The following is a 19,497-nucleotide window of genomic DNA, read 5'->3' as shown; positions in this document are numbered from 1 at the left end:
ACATATAGTAAAACCTCCAATTTGGTTGGATATCGAAGCATCCATTGTGCGGCCCTTTTCTTTACCCTCCTTGTTGTCGATGTCTTCCACAGCGAAGGTTGTTCATCTTTCCTCTATCATTAAGTCCTCCAGATTGATAATAAATGATTTAGATTCTGATTTTGAATTACCCCTACTCTCCACAGTCCACTTGTCTTTATGGCACAGTGCACTACTTAAATTGAACAGAAACACTTCCTTCTGGTCCTCTTGGATCTCAAGAGGGATTTTATATCTTAAAGATGTATTTAATGGTAATGCTTTTATTCCTTTTGAACAGCTACAGTTAAAGTTTGGTATCCCAGCTACTGACCTTTTGAAATATCAATTTTTATATAACTCTATTTTGTATTCCTTCCCCAATGGTATTCCCTCTTCCACCACAAATGACTTATTAATTTACCTTACAGCTGTAACATCGTCCCCAAAAGCTGTCTCTGTTTTTTATAAAAAAACTTACCACCTCACAGGGCTCCAATGTTCAGATTATTTCGTCGTTCTGGAACAATGAACTTTCCATCTCCCTGTCAGATGACTCCTGGTCCTCTATATGGCTTAACAGTATCTCTGGCTGGCTCCCAGTGTCCCTTTACCAAACCAATGCTTATATTTTATTTAACACTCTGTGGACTTCATCCCGTCTATGTCGTGCAAAACTGTTACCTTCTGATGTTTGTTGGCACTGCAACGCTAGCCCTGGTTCACTTCGCCATATGTTATTTGATTATCCAGTTATTATGAAATTTTGGTTGGAAGTATGGAGTGTAATTTTGAAAATTTTACCTTTACAAGATGATATTTCCTTTACTTTGTTAATTTGCAAATCGATTGCCCTAACTTATCCCCTTACTGAGCCAGAGGCAAAATTGTTTAATTTTCTAATCACAGCTGCCTTAAAATCCATTACTTTCTGTTGGAAGGATGCTTCTTCTCTTTCAGTCCATGCTTGGTGGTCATGGATCACCTTTACGAGAAGAGGTGCGCAGCTATCTCTTAAAGGAGTCACTCATAATTCACAATCATTTCAGTCGTTTTGGTCTCCTATAGATTCATATGTTCTGCAATGATATTGTTATATATTTTCTTATGTTCTCTTTTTACATTACATTTTCACTGTAACTCTGTAGTTTATGAATTTATGATCCTATGATATGTTATTTCCCTCCCCTCTCCCCCCTTTTTTTTTTCCTCCTACTCCTTCCTCTTTAATTGCGATTCTTTTTATTATTATATCTTACTATTGCGTATTTTGGTTTAATGCATTTCATATTGTTTATTTGATCATTTCCGCTTGTAACTACCTTCCTCTTTATTGTATTGTACTTTTTCATTTTTGTCTTAAAACTTAATAAAATCTTTCTGAACTGAAGAATGCATTGTAATTACAGTCCCTAAAAGCATCACAGATGAAATCACAGGATAACGCATATACAGCCAGACACCCTAGCAGGAATGTCTGGCAACATAACCCCACTTTGCTTATGACATCACCTCACACCAGTACTTTATATTACGCATGTGACCTTCAATACCTCTAAAAGAAATAACTGTTAGCAAATGCATTTCTGGTGCAATTGCAACACTTCACCTCCAGGGGATGACCTTCTACAGACATCCCCAACACAACCCTTCACTCCATGATGCACTTCTCAACACACCCTTAGCTGTAGAACAAATGTTTCAGCCTAGAAGGTGTTCAAATGTTGACTGAGACCTTGAGGGGTTATTCTTTTCAAGTCCCCAGGTGACTTAGGGAGGGACTCCTCTTCGTGCTGGGGAGGGCAAACTGCGCTCCTCCAGCAGCTCCCCAGCACCTTTTTCACAATGAAGGGTGACCCCCCTCGTCTGGGGGCCACCAGGCACAAAAAAACAATTGATTTTCAAATGCCTTGCAAGGCATTGTGGGGCGTTCCAGCTGATTTCTATGAATTTCATAACAGCGGCTCTTCCGCTGTGCCGGGGAGAGCTGCGATCTCTGTTCTGGTGCTTCGCGCCGCTTCCTGCCCTCGTTGGGGGGCCCGGTCCCATCCGGACCCCCAGGTGAGTGAAGCAGCACAGGAGCCTACCCCCTGCTGCTCTGGCCATGTTTTGGGGCCCCCTGTCCCCCTCGGGGACCCGCACTTCTTTTGCTGGCATGGGAGAGGTGAGGGCATCCCTGGAAGCCCACCCCTGGCTGCGCTGACTGGTTCCCGGTCCGGCCGCATCCTCGTGTGCGGCCTTGGGAGCCAGCGCTGCTCTTCGGGTCTACCCGCTCAGGCAGGCAGATGTGCAGGACCTCGGGGGAGTGTGACGGCACTCCCCCAACCTTCTTCTGACATCGGGGCCTAGGGATGGGGTTCCGGGCCCTAGTGCCATCTTCACAGTGGGGCACAATGGCGCCCCCGACTTTGCTTCGGGGGGATGGGGTCCTGGGCCCCTCATCCTCCTCTTCAAGGGTAGCGCAACGGTGCTCCCTGTCGGTTCTTCTTCGGCGAGGGCCAGGGTGGGGTCCTGGCCCCTCAGAGGAATAAATTCACGGGGAGCACAATGGCGCTCCACGGCTTGGCCTCCGGCCTGGGAATGGGGGCCCTGGCCCCTACAGACCTCTTCGCCGGGGGGGGCGCAACGGCGCTCCCCGTCTCCATCTTCAGTGGGGGCCAAGGTGGGCTCCTGGCCCCCCTGCAGGGCACTTTCACGGGGAGGGCAGAGAGCGTGGAGAGGAGGCCTTAGCTTGTGGAAGAAAGGTTATCAATCCATCCTGCTGAGGTCAGCCCTCAGCCAGGGTCTGATTATGGCTGGCTCAGAAATATGACAGTCCTGGATGACCCAAAAGCAGTACAAATATGACTTTGGACTCTGCAGAATACTCTTTCTCACATCCGTTACAGTGGACTTTAGTGCGTGTCTGGAATCTGTAGGCCTTATGAAAGTTACTCTAGCGCATGGGCTCCACATCCCCATAGGGGAATAATGAAGTGAAAAACAGAAAAACACACTGACTTTCCCTGGCATGTTTCTTCCCAGTGTATCAAGCCTATTCCATGTCACCACCCCATTCTGCATAGGTCCTGGCACACCAGTCTATCTACACCTGCTCCTTGGCTGCGCACGCTAGGAATCTCTCCTGCCCAGCCCCTACACGTGTGCACACGCATGTACACATGTGTCTGCATGTAACCAGCCCAGTGTCCCTTACTCCCGCTGCTGCGCGGTGGCCTGGTCAAGCCAGGGGGACACAAGTAAAATCCCCATACAGTCTCTTTCATTATGCATTTACTGTGGGTGAGTCGCAACTTATGAGGTTCCCCCACAGTAAAAGCTCAACAATTAGGTGCTCAAAAAGCAAAAAATCCGGGCGGGCTATAGTGTCAGAACCACCTTCTAACAAGAAGTTTAACAAATTACCTATGATTAGGCTGTGGGGTTTTAGGTTTAAACCTATAATAACTGATAAAACCACACTGAAAGAAAAATAGCCCTCACTGGTGAAAACATATAAACACTGAAAAAACACCTGGACAACCACAAACTAAATGCCATTCAAATAAAGGAAAAAGAGAGTGAACGTCATTTTTTTCTTCCTGAAGGGGTCAATACAATGTAACTTTGTTATACAAGTAGCAGTAAGAAAGACTGGCTAACATTATTCAATTTGTTCAATTTGTATGTTCAGCCGTTGGCTGCTGTCGCCAAAGCGTGGGACCTCAACATCGTGTCGTACGCTGACGACACGCAGCTAGTGGTCGCCCTATCGGAAGGTACTGCTATGGATCATCTTAAATTTAAAGCAGGCCTGGCTGCTGTAGCAGAGTGGATGACAGCCAATTGTCTACAACTTAATGCCGCCAAGACGGAGGTGTTATTGGTGGTTAGAAACCCGGAACTATGGGGAGACCACTGGTGGCCTTCTACTCTGGGGAAAGCTCCTACACCCAAGCCAGAAATAAAGAATTAGGGAGTATGGTTAGATTTATCATTAAGTTTTAGCACCCATACAAAAAAAGTTGCCGCTACTTGCTTCGGCATACTACGTAGTTTGAAAGCAGTTTTGACATTTTTTGACCCTGCTACCAGACAACTAATTGTTCAATCTACGGTGCTAGCCAGATTGGACTATGCCTACTCTCTGCTTCTTGGTACCAATAAAGCGGAAATTGCCCGTCTGCAACGCATTCAAAATGCGGCTGCTAGAGCCTTAACCCCTTCAGTGCTGCGCGAATTTCGCTGCAGTGCTGAAGGGTCATAAATCAAATTGACTCATGATGGAAATGTTCCGTCATCAGCACCGGAGCACCGACGCTGATGACGGAACCGTTCCGTCATGAGCATGCAAGGGGTTAATAGGCCTGCCTCGTTTCAGTTCTACGTCCAAAACCATTCGGAAACTCCACTGGCTTCCAGTAGCCCAGCGGATACAGTTTAAGGTCTTGTGTATCTCATTTAAAATCTTAAAACAGTCGACCCCTAAAATGCTAATGCCTTTGTTGAAGATGTATGTGCCTACGCGGGCCATACGTTCAGCTGGCCAGAATCTGGTTGAGATCCCCCGGTTCAAGCGAAGCAGAGCCGGTGGATATTCCTTCCGCTTTTTAGCAGCAAAGTTATGGAACACTCTACCAGTCCATATTCGAGAAATAAATGAGCTGTATCAATTCAGGAAAGCCATTAAGACTCATCTATTCCCTTAAAATAACTGTGTCCTTTCTGTTCTCAGTTTTGTTTTGCTCAGGATTAGCGCCGGGACGCCCCTTTGCTGGGGCAGCTGTGCGCTTTACAAATTTTATAACATAACATAACATAACATTATTCTGCTTGAGTTTTGTTCTTTAGGGATGCCACTGAAATGTTGTTTCTTCTTCCTTTTACTTTTTCAGTTGTGTGGCCTTTGGTCTAATGATGGAGGGTTTAGTTTCATGTTTTAGGTCTAGTTTAATTATTTTATAAACTATAGAGAATCAGTAAATATCAAACTCATATTTGATATTTTGGATGCATTTGATTCTTTCACCGATAGATAAAATGGCTGGTTTCATAAAAATCTTTCCTAATATGTGTCATCACATTTACCCACAGAGAATGGGTAAAGACCCTTAATACATCAGACCATAGTTTCTAGTCGGTCAGTATTGATAGTAGGTGAATTGCCAACACCTCAGGCTTTAAACATTCAATGCAAGGTATAGTGACAAGTATATATATCACCAAGCATCTGGGATAGCGGTGAAAACATGACACCAAACTTTTGGAAAACAGTGTTACTTGTAATGCTCTGCAAAAAAGGTTCTTTCCAAGTTCAACAAAGATTGGAGTGATATTGTTTGTATTTGCAGTGATTCAGCTAGGTATATAAAAAATTTGTGTGATGACCTGTCAAAATTGATACCCGAGCTGAAGTGATTCCCTGTAGTAGAACCTTGCCACTTGTTAGATGGTATGCTAAAAGCATTTTTACAATCTTAAGAGTTAATGAGGGATGCTATTGACTTTTTAGTCCATTCTGGCGCTCTGGTTTCTAATGCACAGGAACTAAAACGCAAATATTTATCATTTTGTGCTTTATGTGGCATCAAAGAAAGAGTCATCCCAACTGTGTCCCTTAGCTGATGGTTCTCAGCCCAATGGGCTAAGAATGCTGAGAGGGGCTTTTCACAGAAGTTTACATGGGAAGGAAAGAGCGAGCGCACATGACCCAAAGACTCACTGAAGAAGTATTGTATGGTGTACTACAATAAGATTAATTTGCAAAAATCTATTTAGACCTCATATACACTATAAGTACACTGTCTATATACCATGTTCTTTCAGTGCAGAAAGCAAGCAATAATAAAAGCAAAACGTTCCATAAACACCGGAAAAAACACTTTTTCTGTTGTTTTTAGTGGCGCGAAAATGTGTAACCACTGATAACTGTTTTTTAAGATATTGAAAACACTAAAAAAAAAACACCAGAATTTACCAAAAATAGAAACTGAAGACAGGAAAGCCTACCTATGATGTATGAGGTGCTGGATTTAGGTGGGATTATCCACCTATACTTCTTTAGATAAACCCCTTTTGACATGAACTGTGCTTACAGGCAGTCTGACTTTGCCACATTTCCTTGCTATGCCACCCAAAGGAGCTTTGGGAGTGGTTCTTAAGGAACTTTAGCCCCACAACAGAGCCCTGATCTAGATGTATTAATTTATATATTTACTCCCTGAAGATTTTAAAGTCTTTTTTTATCAACAGCCAATTTAGGACATCCAAATGGTACCTTTGAGTAGGGGAAAGTAGTAAGGCACAGCCTCTCCCTGCTTGAAATCAAGAGCTCCCAACCTCTTATTATGCATTGGCATCAGAGAGTCATATGAGTAGTTTACAGGTAGCCACTGATGGCAGCAGACCCTCACTTGTCCACTTACTAAGGCCAGGGAGTGCATTTCCATACCACAGCATTAAAGCCAGGTCCAGAGAAATGCCACTTTTTTAATGTCTACCCTTTAACTAATAGAAAGGAATGGATGAGGCCTACCACCACTCATGCCTTTTTTCTTGCTCCTTTGTAGCTAGACCCTAGTGCCATGGTTGGATGTGTTACACCCTCAACAGGAGGCATCTTAGACTTTATAGACATAGTCAAAGAAACTGCTGAGGTCCAGGCTCGTGCAAGAGATGGCCAGAGCAGAACCGGGCGCACCGCTCTCTGATTAAGGAATTGCTAGCTCATTTGGAGCCTAGCATGTGGCCTATCTGACTGCCAGATCAGTGGCTGCTAGGCCTCTGCTTTCCTAGATTTAGAGAACTTTGCCAAGCAGGCAGGAATCTCTCTGCCTGTAGTGTCTGCTGGTTTGGTGGCTTCCCAAAAAGCAGTTAGGCTTAAATGAGAGGCAATGTATAAAGTACTTATGCAGCACACAAACAGTATAAAGCGAAAACCCTTGTATCGCAAAACGACGAGGTAGAGGATAGGCCACCGTAGGTATGGAGGCACTTCAAAAGCTAACTAATCAAAAGAAGAGAGCAAAGACTTATTCCTACACTCTCAGAAAGTGTTCATCCATTCAAAAACCTCATGTCAGATTTGTTGGGAAAGCTATCCTTTATGGCTAAAAGATCAAAGCTCCATTTGCGGGCATCTAGTCATGCAAGACTGGGTCAAAGTGTGGAGCACTGTTCAGATACAGGAAGCGGATTGGGCTCTGTCAGTGCTTACCTTGGGACTTAAGAAAAAGTTCTGAGACGTACCGTTCAGCGGGGCAAGGTTGCAAGAGATGTCCGAGGAGGGAGTGTTGTTGTCAGATGGCATTGGGTCGAAGACATGGTGAAGATTACTACATGTAGAGCCTGAAGACTTGGCTTTTTAATCTCTAGTTTTTTTTGGTGGTTTTTTTTTGTCTGTTTCTTGTATTTGGCTTTCCTTGTTATGTTATTCTGTATTGAGTTGCTTGTGGAAAGCGCCGGAACACTCTCTTAGAGTAGCCGTGCGCTATATAAACTTATTTTAACATAACATAACATAACATGTGGACTTAGTCGCTGAAACAGAAGTTGAATATCTCCAGTCGCATAAGGAAGAGGGCTTCAGCCAAAGACAGTTCCACAATGCTGGATACCTCTTTGGCGAAGGATCTCTGAAAAGGATTTGTTGCTGCAGAGAAAAACATGTTGCTGGTGAAGCCTCAGAGTCAATCTGACCAGCGATGCACCTCAGGCGATTAAGCGAGCATGTTGGTCCCGGTCTCCTCCAGGTTCTCAGAACAGTATTTGGATAAGTTTTGTCTAAGTCCTCAGTTTTGGGAATTGGCCATCTCAACACATTTAACACCACAAGCAAGGGTCCAGGCCTGGCGGGACACCACTTGGGGGTTCAGGTCTCCCTCAGGCTGGGTCCAAGTGCGGGTTTAAGATGGTGGGAGCCTTTTATATCCCTGTGACTCTGAAGAGGAGGCCAGCAAACTGGTCCTTCTGGTCACTTCTGGTAGTCCTAGGTGCAGATAAAGATGCATGTCTCAACAGCAAGTTTGGCCTCTAAGAATTCAAAGCAGAAACCTTGCAGAAAAACAGTCTTTCTAGTCCTTCCTGGCAGAATGCACAGCAGGTTACGGCAGCAGGCAGTCCTCTAAGAGTGCTTCCATAGGTCCAGTAGTGAACTGAAGAGTGGTTCTGAAGGTTCTATTTTATACCCTGGTGCCCTTCTTCTGGAAGGTGAGAGAAGCTTCTGGAAAGATTCTTTGAAGTGAACAGAATTTTCTGACTCTCCTGCCCTGGCTCCAAGCTGGCTGTAGTGACAATGTAGAGTTGTTAGGCCCTTTGTGTGAAGGCAAAGCACAGGCTATTCAGGTAGAATTGGGGCTGTGCCCAGCCCTGCCCCACATCCTGCTAGCAGATGCCCCATTGAGGCACACCTAATCCCTCTATTGTGTGAGTGTCTAGGAGTAATTCACAAAGTCTAACTGTCAACTCTACCCAGTCATGTGAGGCTCAAAAGGCTCAAAAGGCTGGGGGCAGGAAAATGCAAACTTTCTAATAGTGGCGTTTTCAAAATTGTATTGAGAAATCTGTCTTTACCTTTAAAAAGGGTTTATCATTACAATTTCATAGGTGCCAATATGATATATCTATCTTCTCCCAGAAAGTAATTACAGCTTATTAAATGTAATAAGGAAATCCTCAATGTTATCCCATGGGAGGGGTAGGCCTCACAGTAGTGAAAAACAAATTTAGGAGTTTTTTTCACTACCAGGAAATGTAAAACTTAAAAGTACATGTCCAACCTTTTAATTAAGTGAAGTGCACAGAGTCATAATGCCTTCAGAAATGAATTTCAGCCAAATTTGAAGGTAAGTAGACAACATGTTTGGGGGAAGACCCCTCTAAGGCTGACAGGTCAAACACATATAATATGTAATCATTGAAAATTGGTGCTGTAGTAATTATGTAGTTTGACCACAGAGTGACTTTGATCTATTTTTTGTTCTAGCACTCCAGACCAAGAAGAGACAACAGTGCTCCCCCTCCTCCATGCAGGCTTTAATAGGGTACGTATTATCCACTCACAAAGTCTATTGCTACTTTTAAACTTTAATGAAAGGAAATAGGAAAAGGTCAGATGTTGGGTGCAATAACATTTTTTCCACAAACAGTGATGATAAATTCTTGCACCAAAACAAGAAGCAAATTGATACAGGCCTTTAAATAGACAGAGCCATTAACCAGAAATGCAAGACAGCATTGTGCTAAGGAACAATTGGTGTGTGAGACATTTGAAACAATGGGTTAATTTACTTTTGAAAAGAGGGCCCTAGACTAGGCCTGGGGAAAATGTTGATTATGCTTACATCATCAGACAACTATCGGTAATTTCACATTACTCATTGGTGTAAACCACCAATAATTATGCAATTACTCTTCCTAACATAGTTAAGAGTAATTTGGGGGAAGATCCTACCGCAAGGGAACATTTAGCGAATGCAACCGGCCATTTGCACTCACTATTCGTGTTCTTTTGCATTTAGCACTAATATTTTGCACAAAAAGCACCCTTGAATCCATTTTGATGCAAGGGTGCATTTTGGGCTAAGAAAATAGCACTAAATTCTTTATTTTTTATTTTCAGAATTTATCAAATATCTTAAAATGTCAAATATAAATAACCCAATCAAAATAAACACAAATAAAAAATCAGTGTTACATTATAATTTCAAAAGTAAAGCATTGATAGATTAATTAATACCATTCACACCATAACCTGAGTGATGCGTTACCTCTGGCTATATTGAGTTATCCCTGCAGAAATTGAGAAATTCAAGGAAAGTGCCTGCAAACGAATGGGCAATGAATCAGGGAACAACCGTCTTATTTTAATTGCATCTGCAAGGAAATTTGTGATGGAGAAACCTGTAAATTTGTCTCCCAATAACTGTGAAAACATTAAAGCCTGACAAACTTATTTAAAGGATCCATTTTTAGAGATAGAATTACAATCATGGATACTAAGGCTCAACCCAAAGTTTGAGCCCTTTTGGGAGCCTAATAGCCAGTCGAATTGATTCAGCCTGCACCTTGTCAGCAGAATGCAGTGGTCTGGTATACTGACCCTGTTGAAATAGGGTGCCTTCTGTGGAACTGTTTTTACTATTTAGTGAGCTTGTATCGATGGTCTCAAAAGTTCCACTCCCTCTCTCTTTTGATGCCGCCCTGCAGTAAATGTTATCTGCATCCAGGTCATATTTGACTTTACTATCCTCTCTGGGCTTCCAAACAGTTCTGGGCGGACCAACGATGTAAAAAGGGATTTAGCATACTTGAACCAGGGTATACTCAGAGCATGATTGAGGGCTACGCAACACCTTATAATTTCCTGGTTTAACCTAGTCTCTGACCGCAGGCAAACTGCAATCTACCTGGTTAAGGGACAAGTGTGTCTGCTATATACTGGATGCCTAGCTCTTGTTGGGCAACGAAAACAGGTGTGCATTGAGGAACACTGAGAAGTTGGCTCATATATTTGTTTTTGGCTATCTGGAGGGCAGAGAGGTCAGCTTTGACCCATATGTCGCTACCATATGTCCCTGCCGAAACACATTTGGCATGATATATATTAAGAAGGGCCTAAAGTGGTTTCTTTCCCAAGCTGTGACAGAGTTCAAGGTAGCAGTACTTGTAAATACAATTTGCTTGGAAAAAACTAAGGTGAGCCAAATTCCAGCACCATCAAACTGGATTCCTGGGTAAGGGAAAGAACAGATCTTAGCCTGCAAGTGGCCTTGGGCATAAACGTTTTTGGCTCTTGACTGCCCAGCTCAAAGGACTTACTATAGTTTGTTGAAAAATCCAAAGAACTCATAAAAGAAACATGGTAGTCAATTAAGTTGTGCAAGCTCACTCATGTCCTGGCTAAGAGAACAGCATCATCTGTATATTGTAGGGCCAGGAGGGGTTATGTGCCCACCAATGGAAGATCCCTACTGTCTTTTAATAACTGATATTTAAGGATATTTACATATAGTGTGAACAGGAAAGGTGCCAAGATGCACCGCTGTCAGACCCATGGTGCACCTTAAAGGGATCAGAGCTGGATCCATTGATATTATAATGGACTACGGCTAACATGTCTTTGTGCAAATCTCTGAGAAGGACAACGATGTTAGGGTCAACCCCCATAGTTAAAAGCAAGATCCATGATTTGTCACAGTTAAGTCTATTGAAAGCTTGTGTTAAATCCATGAAGGCCATGTAAATAGTGCCTGGTTTAGCAATTGTGTATTTAGAGATCACAAGACGCAAATTCTAACATTGATCGATTGTACTTGGGCCTTACCTAAAACCTTACTGAGGGTCTACTAAATTGTGATTCTCTTCTGTGCAAGTCAATAGTCTATTAAGAACCACCCTACCGAGCACCTTCACTATGGTGTCTATTAAAGAGATGGTCCAGTAACATTTTGGGTCCTGCTTGTCATCCTTTTTGAAAATCGGTACCATATATGAGGAAGATTTTGAGAGCAAAAGGCTGACCTTGATACCTGCATTCAGGGTATGAATGAGCACAGGGGCCCAAATCTCTGGTTCACACATGAATAGACCCACCCGGATCCCATCCAGGTCAGAGGCCTTATTTCTTGACAAATCCAAAATTCTGACCATGGCTTCTACTGAGATTCTCAAAGTTGAGATACTCAGGAGAGAGGCTAATAAGCTAAACACCATGGGAGGAAGAGAAGGAGTACACTTCAGGAAAATGACCAACCCACCTATCAGCTATGGTACTAAATACTGGCAGTAATTTGGGGAAACATTGAACCCCAAGAAAAGATTTAGTGAACATGAGCAGCTGCTTGCACCCACTATTCGTGTTCTGGTATTTAACACTATTTCGTAGTGTATAATGCATTCTTGAGTCCATTTTGTACCAGAGGGGGCATTTTTACATTAAGACAGTGCTAAATGCAGAATTATTCTTCTAATTTAAGCATAATCTCATGGAATTTTTAGGTAATTCCGCGTGATTATACTACACAGAATTACGTGTGTTATGTGCATGCCTACCATACAGGCAAGTCAGAGTTGTGTGAGTAAACGCACAGTGGCAGAGACCATTGCAATACCCATTTTATTTATTACTAAACTTAAGATGTGTCAGAGATGCAGGCCAGGTGTTTGCAACAGAACAGTATGAGAGACACGTTTGGAATGTCTGTTGTATTTTCTTTTAAACAGAAGGAACAAATCTACCAGAGATACAGTTGTGATTGTGTGAGGCAACAAAATTTGAGAGAAACTTTTGGAACTCCCATTTCATTTAATTTGAAAAACTGAGCAAAACATAGAATAATTTGTCATAGAGGGTGACATGAATATGTGGAGAAAGACAACTTTCAACAGAAATTGGTACTCCTATTAAAAAAAAATACCCCATGCCCCACTTAGGCTAAAATGTAATTGCTGTGATACCTGCTCTCACAATGTTAGGGATAAAACAGGATGGTCCAGGGAAATACAAGCTCACCCTTCTAAAAGTCCTGGAATATCATCTGTAGTCCCTTGACTGGTTAGCTGAACTACGAGATCTTCATGACTTCTGGACAACTGACTTCCTAGAGATGTCCTACATGTAGGATTCAGTCCGCTAGGTCTGTGTTATCCTCCTTCAAGCAATGTGTCATTTCCTCTTTACTTACCTGGTAGGACAACATTGTCATCTTCAATGAAAGATCACAACAGCAGGGCATTAACCTAAAGTCCTAGTCTTGTCACCACTCTTACGGAAATGTCAACTCACAGATTCCTGTTCCTTGTTAAATGTCCATCTGTGCTGGTTAAAGAGTTTGTCTTCCATATTCTAATGCCCTGAAGGTAAATTATACAGTGGGTCATAAGGCAGGCAGTCAAGACTAAGCAAATGTGAACCAATTGTGAACCATGATAAAACTCCATAACTCTGGCCAACATAAGCTGGGTACACATTTCTAGGCTTTCATCACAAATTAGAGGTGGGACATGTAAAAAAAAAAAGGTCAAGGGAGTGTGAATTCCTTTGGAGACATTGTGAGATCTCTTTGTGGGGTGTAGGTGAATTTCATTCTGTCTTTCACTGAGCAGAAAAAGAAGATGCTGCAGATATCCACATAGTGGGAGTTTTGCTTCAAACATGTTACACATCATCAGTGGGGCGAATTCTGTCTTCAGCTAGCTTTGTAAGCTGATCTGCCTAAGTAGTGAAATAGGTATAGGGTTGCCTTTTTTATTCTAAGTATGAAACTGAAGCATGGTTGTCATGCACAGCTCTAGTGGCTGCTCTAATTACGAGGCAGCTGGAAAGGCTAAAGGATGCACAGAGAACCACCATTATGTGCAGTCTGCAATGCACCCCCTCTGAAGCCACCATTCATATCATACACAATCTTCATACACGGCATATGCAAACTTAAACACATAACACACACTTAAAGGGAAAAATAGTACTGAAAGGTTTTTACAAGGTGCAGGTTGGTAGACTCTGCTTCCGGTCAAATGGTCTGTTGCTGTCATTGTAAGCATAGATGCCACAAACTCACACTTTGCCCAATGAAGGCACAATAGCCAGTCTCGCGTACACATTGAGGAAACAGCCCAAAGAGTACTTGTTGCTGATGGAAACACATGTGGCACTGTGCTACCCCAGTCTGTAGCATGTTGTAATGCACCACTAGGACACTGGCCAGTAAAACAACGCGGATTACTGCTCTGTGGAAGGGTATTGCTCAGTGGGTGTGTAAAGAGTGTGAGTGTTGCCCATCTAACTAAAAACAAATCAGTTGAACATGTCATCACAGTCTGGCACTAGCTTAAATATTGTGGAGAGGTGCATCTGCTAGTAATGAGAACAAGTGTTAGTGGAGAATTCGTTCACTAAATCTTCGGAATGAGCCCAAATCCTTGAGGAATCTGACAATCAAATAGTAGAGAGTCAGATATTAGTAAAGATGCTGCAATAATTCTATCTGTGTATGCTGTTCCACTGATGAAGACCATGAACTAGTAGTGCAATGAGGGGAGAGGAGTTGGCCTAACGGCTAGGGCAGTCAACCTCGAATCTGGGGAACCCAGTTCGAGTCTCAGCAATGACGGTGAACATCCTGTGATTCTGGGCAAATCACTTAATCTCCCCATGCCTAACAAAAATGAATGTGTGTCCTCTTGTAACGCAACTTGTGCTACGTAAAGCGCTATAGTAAAACTCCATTAAAAAAAATGAGACAGCCTTCTGTCAGCGCCATGTCCATTGCCACCACAATCTCAGCAAAGTGCACTTTGATACCTGTAGTTCATCAGGAAAGAGTGCATTCCCACCCTACTTCTTCCCACCACAATGCTACTCAAGCATATAGGATTTCTTAGTGCAGGCTAGGAAACAGACACTGTTGTCATTTGCAGTGGGAAAGCTTTTTGGCAATGTGGGTAGCTTCACTTTGCTCGCACCTATAGAGCAGCAACATAAGCTAGTCCAGAAACCAATTACATTTTAATACCACCCACAAAAGTATTAAAGAGATTAAACATGGGGAAGAGAAAAAAATCTAAAGTAAGCAGGAACTCGGGTCCAATGGTGTCAGGGCCAGCAGCATAGGAAGAAGCAGGTGAAATCAGGAGAATAACAGTAGTAAGACACCCCAAGCCTTATTTGGAAACTAGATGTAGGGACACTCATTCTCCATGATATTTTGTAAGAAACACTGACTTAAACATGTAGGGTTATGTTGCCTAGTCATCCTTCTTCCCTGAGCACCCCCATATTTTGCTGACTGATACTGGTCCTAACTGACTCTGACTGTCCCTGGGCTCTGCCTAACCAGACCTAGGGCCAGTGCTATGCCTTACACACACTTAGAAAACAGTGAAACACCTACATACACTAGGGTACACTATGGATTAGGGTACCACTATGATTGGCATGAGCTTCCTTATCAGGCCCAGTACATAATAGGGCAGGGGATCAAAACTACCTTTAAGTCCCTATAAATAATAGGGCATGGCAGTTTAAAGGCCAGCAACCCTTTCTGCACTTGCATATGTGCACTGCTGAGGTGAGTTACAAAGCGGGACTGTGATACAGGACTGCTTTTAAAATGTAAATTGTGCCCTAAATCGACTTAAGTGTTTTGGGCACTTCAAAAGTAATAAACTAGAATATTTTGGCATATTAGTTACCCCCAGGGTCTCCCCTAGGTGTCCCAGTGGTGGTGGGTCATGTATTCATAAGGAGGATTCTTATAAAATAGGTTTTATTTACCTTGGATTTAGCGAACGTTCACATTTCACCTCCCACATAGTAGCAAAGCGCTTCCCAAAATTGGCTTTTGTGCTAGGAGTGAGGATCTGCAATATATTTACATATCCAGAAACCCTAAAGTCTTCCCTAGGTGTTCATGGGGTGGAGGGTCCTGTAGATACAGGCAGAGTCCTTATAAAAGATGTTTTATAAGCCCTGGTGTTGGAGAAATTGCCCAGTTCCTTTTCCTCATTGCAGATCTCCAGCCAGAGAGGTTATCATGGCAAGAGGTTATTAATTAAAGATTTGCGCAGGATAAACCTGCAGATATCATTCAAGGACTCACTAGACTGGTATTGATAAATCCAACGATATGCTGTTGTTAAGTTTATCCATAAATGTACAGACAAGAAGTTATAAGACTTTCTTTTCTGTCAGCCAAAATTCAGCCTCCCTGTGATCTGTCCTGATTGGTCAGTGTTGAGTGAATTAGCCAGGCTGCTTTGATGAGGTGATAAGTAGCCCCTGGGATGAAGGAGCCATTCTGGGAGGAGAGGGTTCTACTACATTGGAATGCCAGAGCAAGGGGAAGGGGTCGTAGGCAATGACCTTCAAATGAAGAAGGAGAAGCCAGTTTCATGTACACCCCTATTCTTTGAACCCAGCCTGATGGCAGGCTTAACAAAGGAATGTGCAGATGCCAGGGGAGGGCAATCTGGAGATAAGCCATCCTGGAGGTTGGTTTAGCCAGCCCTTGCCTCTCTGCTGCGACTTCAGCCTTACTGAATTTTTGAGAAATAGTGCTTTCTGAGAGACCATTGTGCCACACTTTGAAGGAAATTGTCATGCTCTGGGGTGTTGTCCTGCACCTCATTGGACAGGGTGCCCTCCTGCATGACCCCAGAGAACACTGTATAAGTATCTGAGCGGGGGAGTGCCTCTCAGATCTGCTGCTTGAAACCAAAGGATGAAGAAGGGTCCATGCTGAGAATTTTGATTTGCACAAAACAGGCCCTGTACTCTGACTGACTGCACCTGCTGCATAATCTGGACCAGGAACTACATCCTTGTGGATCAAACCTGCTTCACAAAGACTAAAGAGTGGACTCCCTACAAGCTAAAGGTTAACAGAGCTCACCTGGACCATCAACACCAAGAATCCCCAGCCTGGAGTACTACCAGTGGATTTTAAAGAGTTTTGTCCAAGTGTATTGTGAGAATCAAAGTCCCAAACCTTCATGGACCATCTTGGAGCTTTCCAGACCGTTGGAGTACGTTTTGGATACATTGGTACCCTCTAAGGAAATTCCGGGAAGAAGTTCCAGAAGTTTGAAGAAGTTTGGAGAAACTTTAGAAAAAAGCTCCATAAGCGAACCGACTTGACCTGGCCAGTCAAGCCAACAACCCTCAACTGCAAGCAGGCCTGCCCTCCATGCTTGTCCTACTGAAAAGGCCGGACTTTCAGAGTTAGACCAGGAGTTATTTGAAACCCAAGCCAGCGAAACCTCATCGAATCTGGCCTGGTGAGGAGCATCGAGGGTCCCTAGGAGAAAAAGGTCTGTAAACGTTTCTAAGTCCGAACATAAACAAGGTGTCCGGGACTAACCATGAGAGTCAAGCCGCCCACCCTCAATGCTCTTCACCAGGCCAGATTCGGTGAGGGTTCTCCAGCTTGGGTTTTGACCAACTCCTGCTCAAACTCTGGAAGTTGGACCTTTTCAGTGGGACAAACATGGAGGGCAGGCCTGCTTGCGGTTGAGAGTCTTTGGCTTGACTGGCCAGGACAAGTCTATTCACTTATTCTGCTCCAGCTTAGACACAATAGAGACATAACATAATATAGACCTTACCTTATGAGGGGATTTAGCCAAAGTTGCTGCAACTTCTCAGAGGAATAAAAGCAGCTGCCAGGTGGCCGACAAACTGAATGACCTCTGCCTCCTAGGCCGATTACTTGAATTTGAGAGTCTAGCTGTTTGTGTCTCAGGACTCCAAGTGGGGTTTCTTTAAGTTATATGTGCATTTTGAAGATATATTCTGTATGCTATTGTTGTGCTATTTAATATTGTTAAAGTGCGTGTGCAACAGGGTTTCTTGGCGCTATCAGAAATCCTTCCACGTAGGATGGTGAGGAGAACAGCAGAGAAAGACCACCATAAAAAGCTGTTTTAAACAGCAAAGTTATTTATTTGTTATGTTAATCGTGCCAGAGAAGTGAGTGTATGCAAAACGAAAGGAAGTTTATTCCATTCTTTGGGTGCTGCTATTGACAGCACCCTGTCTCTAAAACATGTGGTTCGAACTTTGGGAATTTCAAGCAGGAGTTGATCAGTATGTATCTGAAATAAGTGTGTATGTCAATGAATGATGAAAAGGATTAGCTAGTGATTCGAGCAAAATCCTTTATTCGGTGGGCAACCAGTGTAAGTGCGCAAGGATGGGAGAAGTGTATTCATTACCAGGAGAAATGGTTATGAAATGCGCTGCAGAGTTCTGGAAAAGTTGCTGACGTCATAATAGATTTTTAGATAAGAAAAGATAGCACCCTTTTCCGTTGACCTGATTATCTAAAGACGTTTAATATGCCATAAGAGTGGCATCTTAAACGTTGATGTTGATGGCAATGCCCAGACTCTTTATGGTCTTAGCAGGATTAGGAGGAGGGCCCAAAAATGTTTACCAGCTTTACTAAATCCATTGATCTATCAAGCTCCTGGTAATAGGAGGCTCTGTTTTAGCAGACCTATGTTTTAAAAGAGTTTTTCAATCCATTCACGAATACAATACATGTTATTCATTTTGAAACGGGAAATTGACTTAAATGTTACTTTAATTACATAAACATATAAAGAATCACCAGAATATTATCTTTTGAACCCCAAATCTTACTGGTGTGCTCTGGTCAGCAGTCAAGGAATTGCAACGGGTCTGAGGGGATCGCACATTGCACCTCAAGGCTGAGAATAAGATCTTTAATCAGGCAGAGGGATTGCATAGCCAATCAAAATTAATAACGAGGAAAATTAGGGACTTTTAACAAACTTGTTTTTATGGCGGGACAATTTTAATGTATGAAAAGTATCATAATATCAATCGATGTTTGTTACATCTGCAAAGAATTTAGAAGAAAAATGCACTGAGGAGCCAAGTTGCTTTGGAACTAGGGGAGTAGGTGGGGTCGGGAGGTGATAAATATCTATTCATGCTCATGTTACTGTAAAGATTTTGAATAATTGAACAGTCAATGAAAAATTCAAATTTTCCATATAAAGCTGGAAATTTGTATTTTCCAAGACACAAGCCAAAAGTGACATATAGTTGTTAAAAAGCAAAGGCGAGAGTACTGAGCCCGAAGGGGCGCCATCGTTTACGAATGTAGCTTGTGATCTGTATGACTGAAGGAGAATAGTTCATCTACAGTTTGCCACAAAGGAATTAAGCCATTCAATAGCACAATCCTTCAAGCCCAATGTGGTGCCTCTGTCTAAGAGCCGAGAATGATCTTTGGTCAAATGCAACACTCAGGTCCAAAATCTGTAGTCTGTAATCTGCTACCGAGGTCACCACAAGCACCGTACTATGCCAGGTCTGAAGCTAGTATGAAAAGGATTAAGATGATCATTGGAACTCATATATGTTTGTAGTTGTTTGAATGCTAACTTTATAAAGTATTTTGGCCCACAATGGAAGCATTGAAATTGGCAAATAATTGTTAGAATCGTCTTAAGTCAGTTACATTTTTCGGCAAAGGAATTAGCATAGCTGGTTTCCATAAACCAGGTACCTTATTACCTTGGAAAATCATTGAATAAAGAAAAAGACTAAATCCCAGATCATTAGAGGAGCCAGTTGTTTCAGTATCTAGGTAGGACAGATATCCACAGTTGATTCCGAGGGTTCAGCTGTAGTGACAAGCTTGAAAATATTAGTATCAGTTTTCTTTGCTGAATGAGAAGGAATTCGTCTCCTGTTCTGTCTTAGTTTCATTTATTGAATGACTATACAATTCAAGAGCTTACTTTGTTTCTGTTCTATTCCTATTTTAGAGATGAAAATTAAGATAATTTGTGCAATGGTTCTGCAAGAACATATATGATCCATCTTTGGAGATGTAGAAAGCCACATTTTGATCACACAAAACAGTTTTATCTTTTACAGGTCATCTAGTTTCATTTTTGTAGGACTTCATGATCAGTTATGGCATTAGAACCCAAGATGCCTGTAAGCTGGACATGGATGAGGTTTCT

The 19,497-nt window shown here is 42.6% G+C and overlaps 1 protein-coding gene across 2 annotated transcripts in view; it reads left to right on the top strand.

Moving 5' to 3' along the window:
- Window positions 1-19,497, top strand: part of PDE8B (phosphodiesterase 8B) — a 1,092,370-nt gene that overhangs the window by 674,776 nt on the left and 398,097 nt on the right. For both annotated transcript variants that reach the window (XM_078677318.1, XM_078677317.1), the window contains one exon: window positions 8,981-9,038. In XM_078677318.1, the coding sequence (XP_078533444.1) occupies window positions 8,981-9,038 (58 nt within the window). The remainder of the gene's footprint in view (window positions 1-8,980; window positions 9,039-19,497) is intronic.

Source organism: Lissotriton helveticus, chromosome 2_1, assembly GCF_964261635.1.
Source record: "Lissotriton helveticus chromosome 2_1, aLisHel1.1, whole genome shotgun sequence".
Taxonomy (NCBI): domain Eukaryota; kingdom Metazoa; phylum Chordata; class Amphibia; order Caudata; family Salamandridae; genus Lissotriton; species Lissotriton helveticus.
The sequence above is the reverse complement of the archived record's forward strand: the minus strand, read 5'-3'. Positions and strand labels throughout refer to the sequence as shown.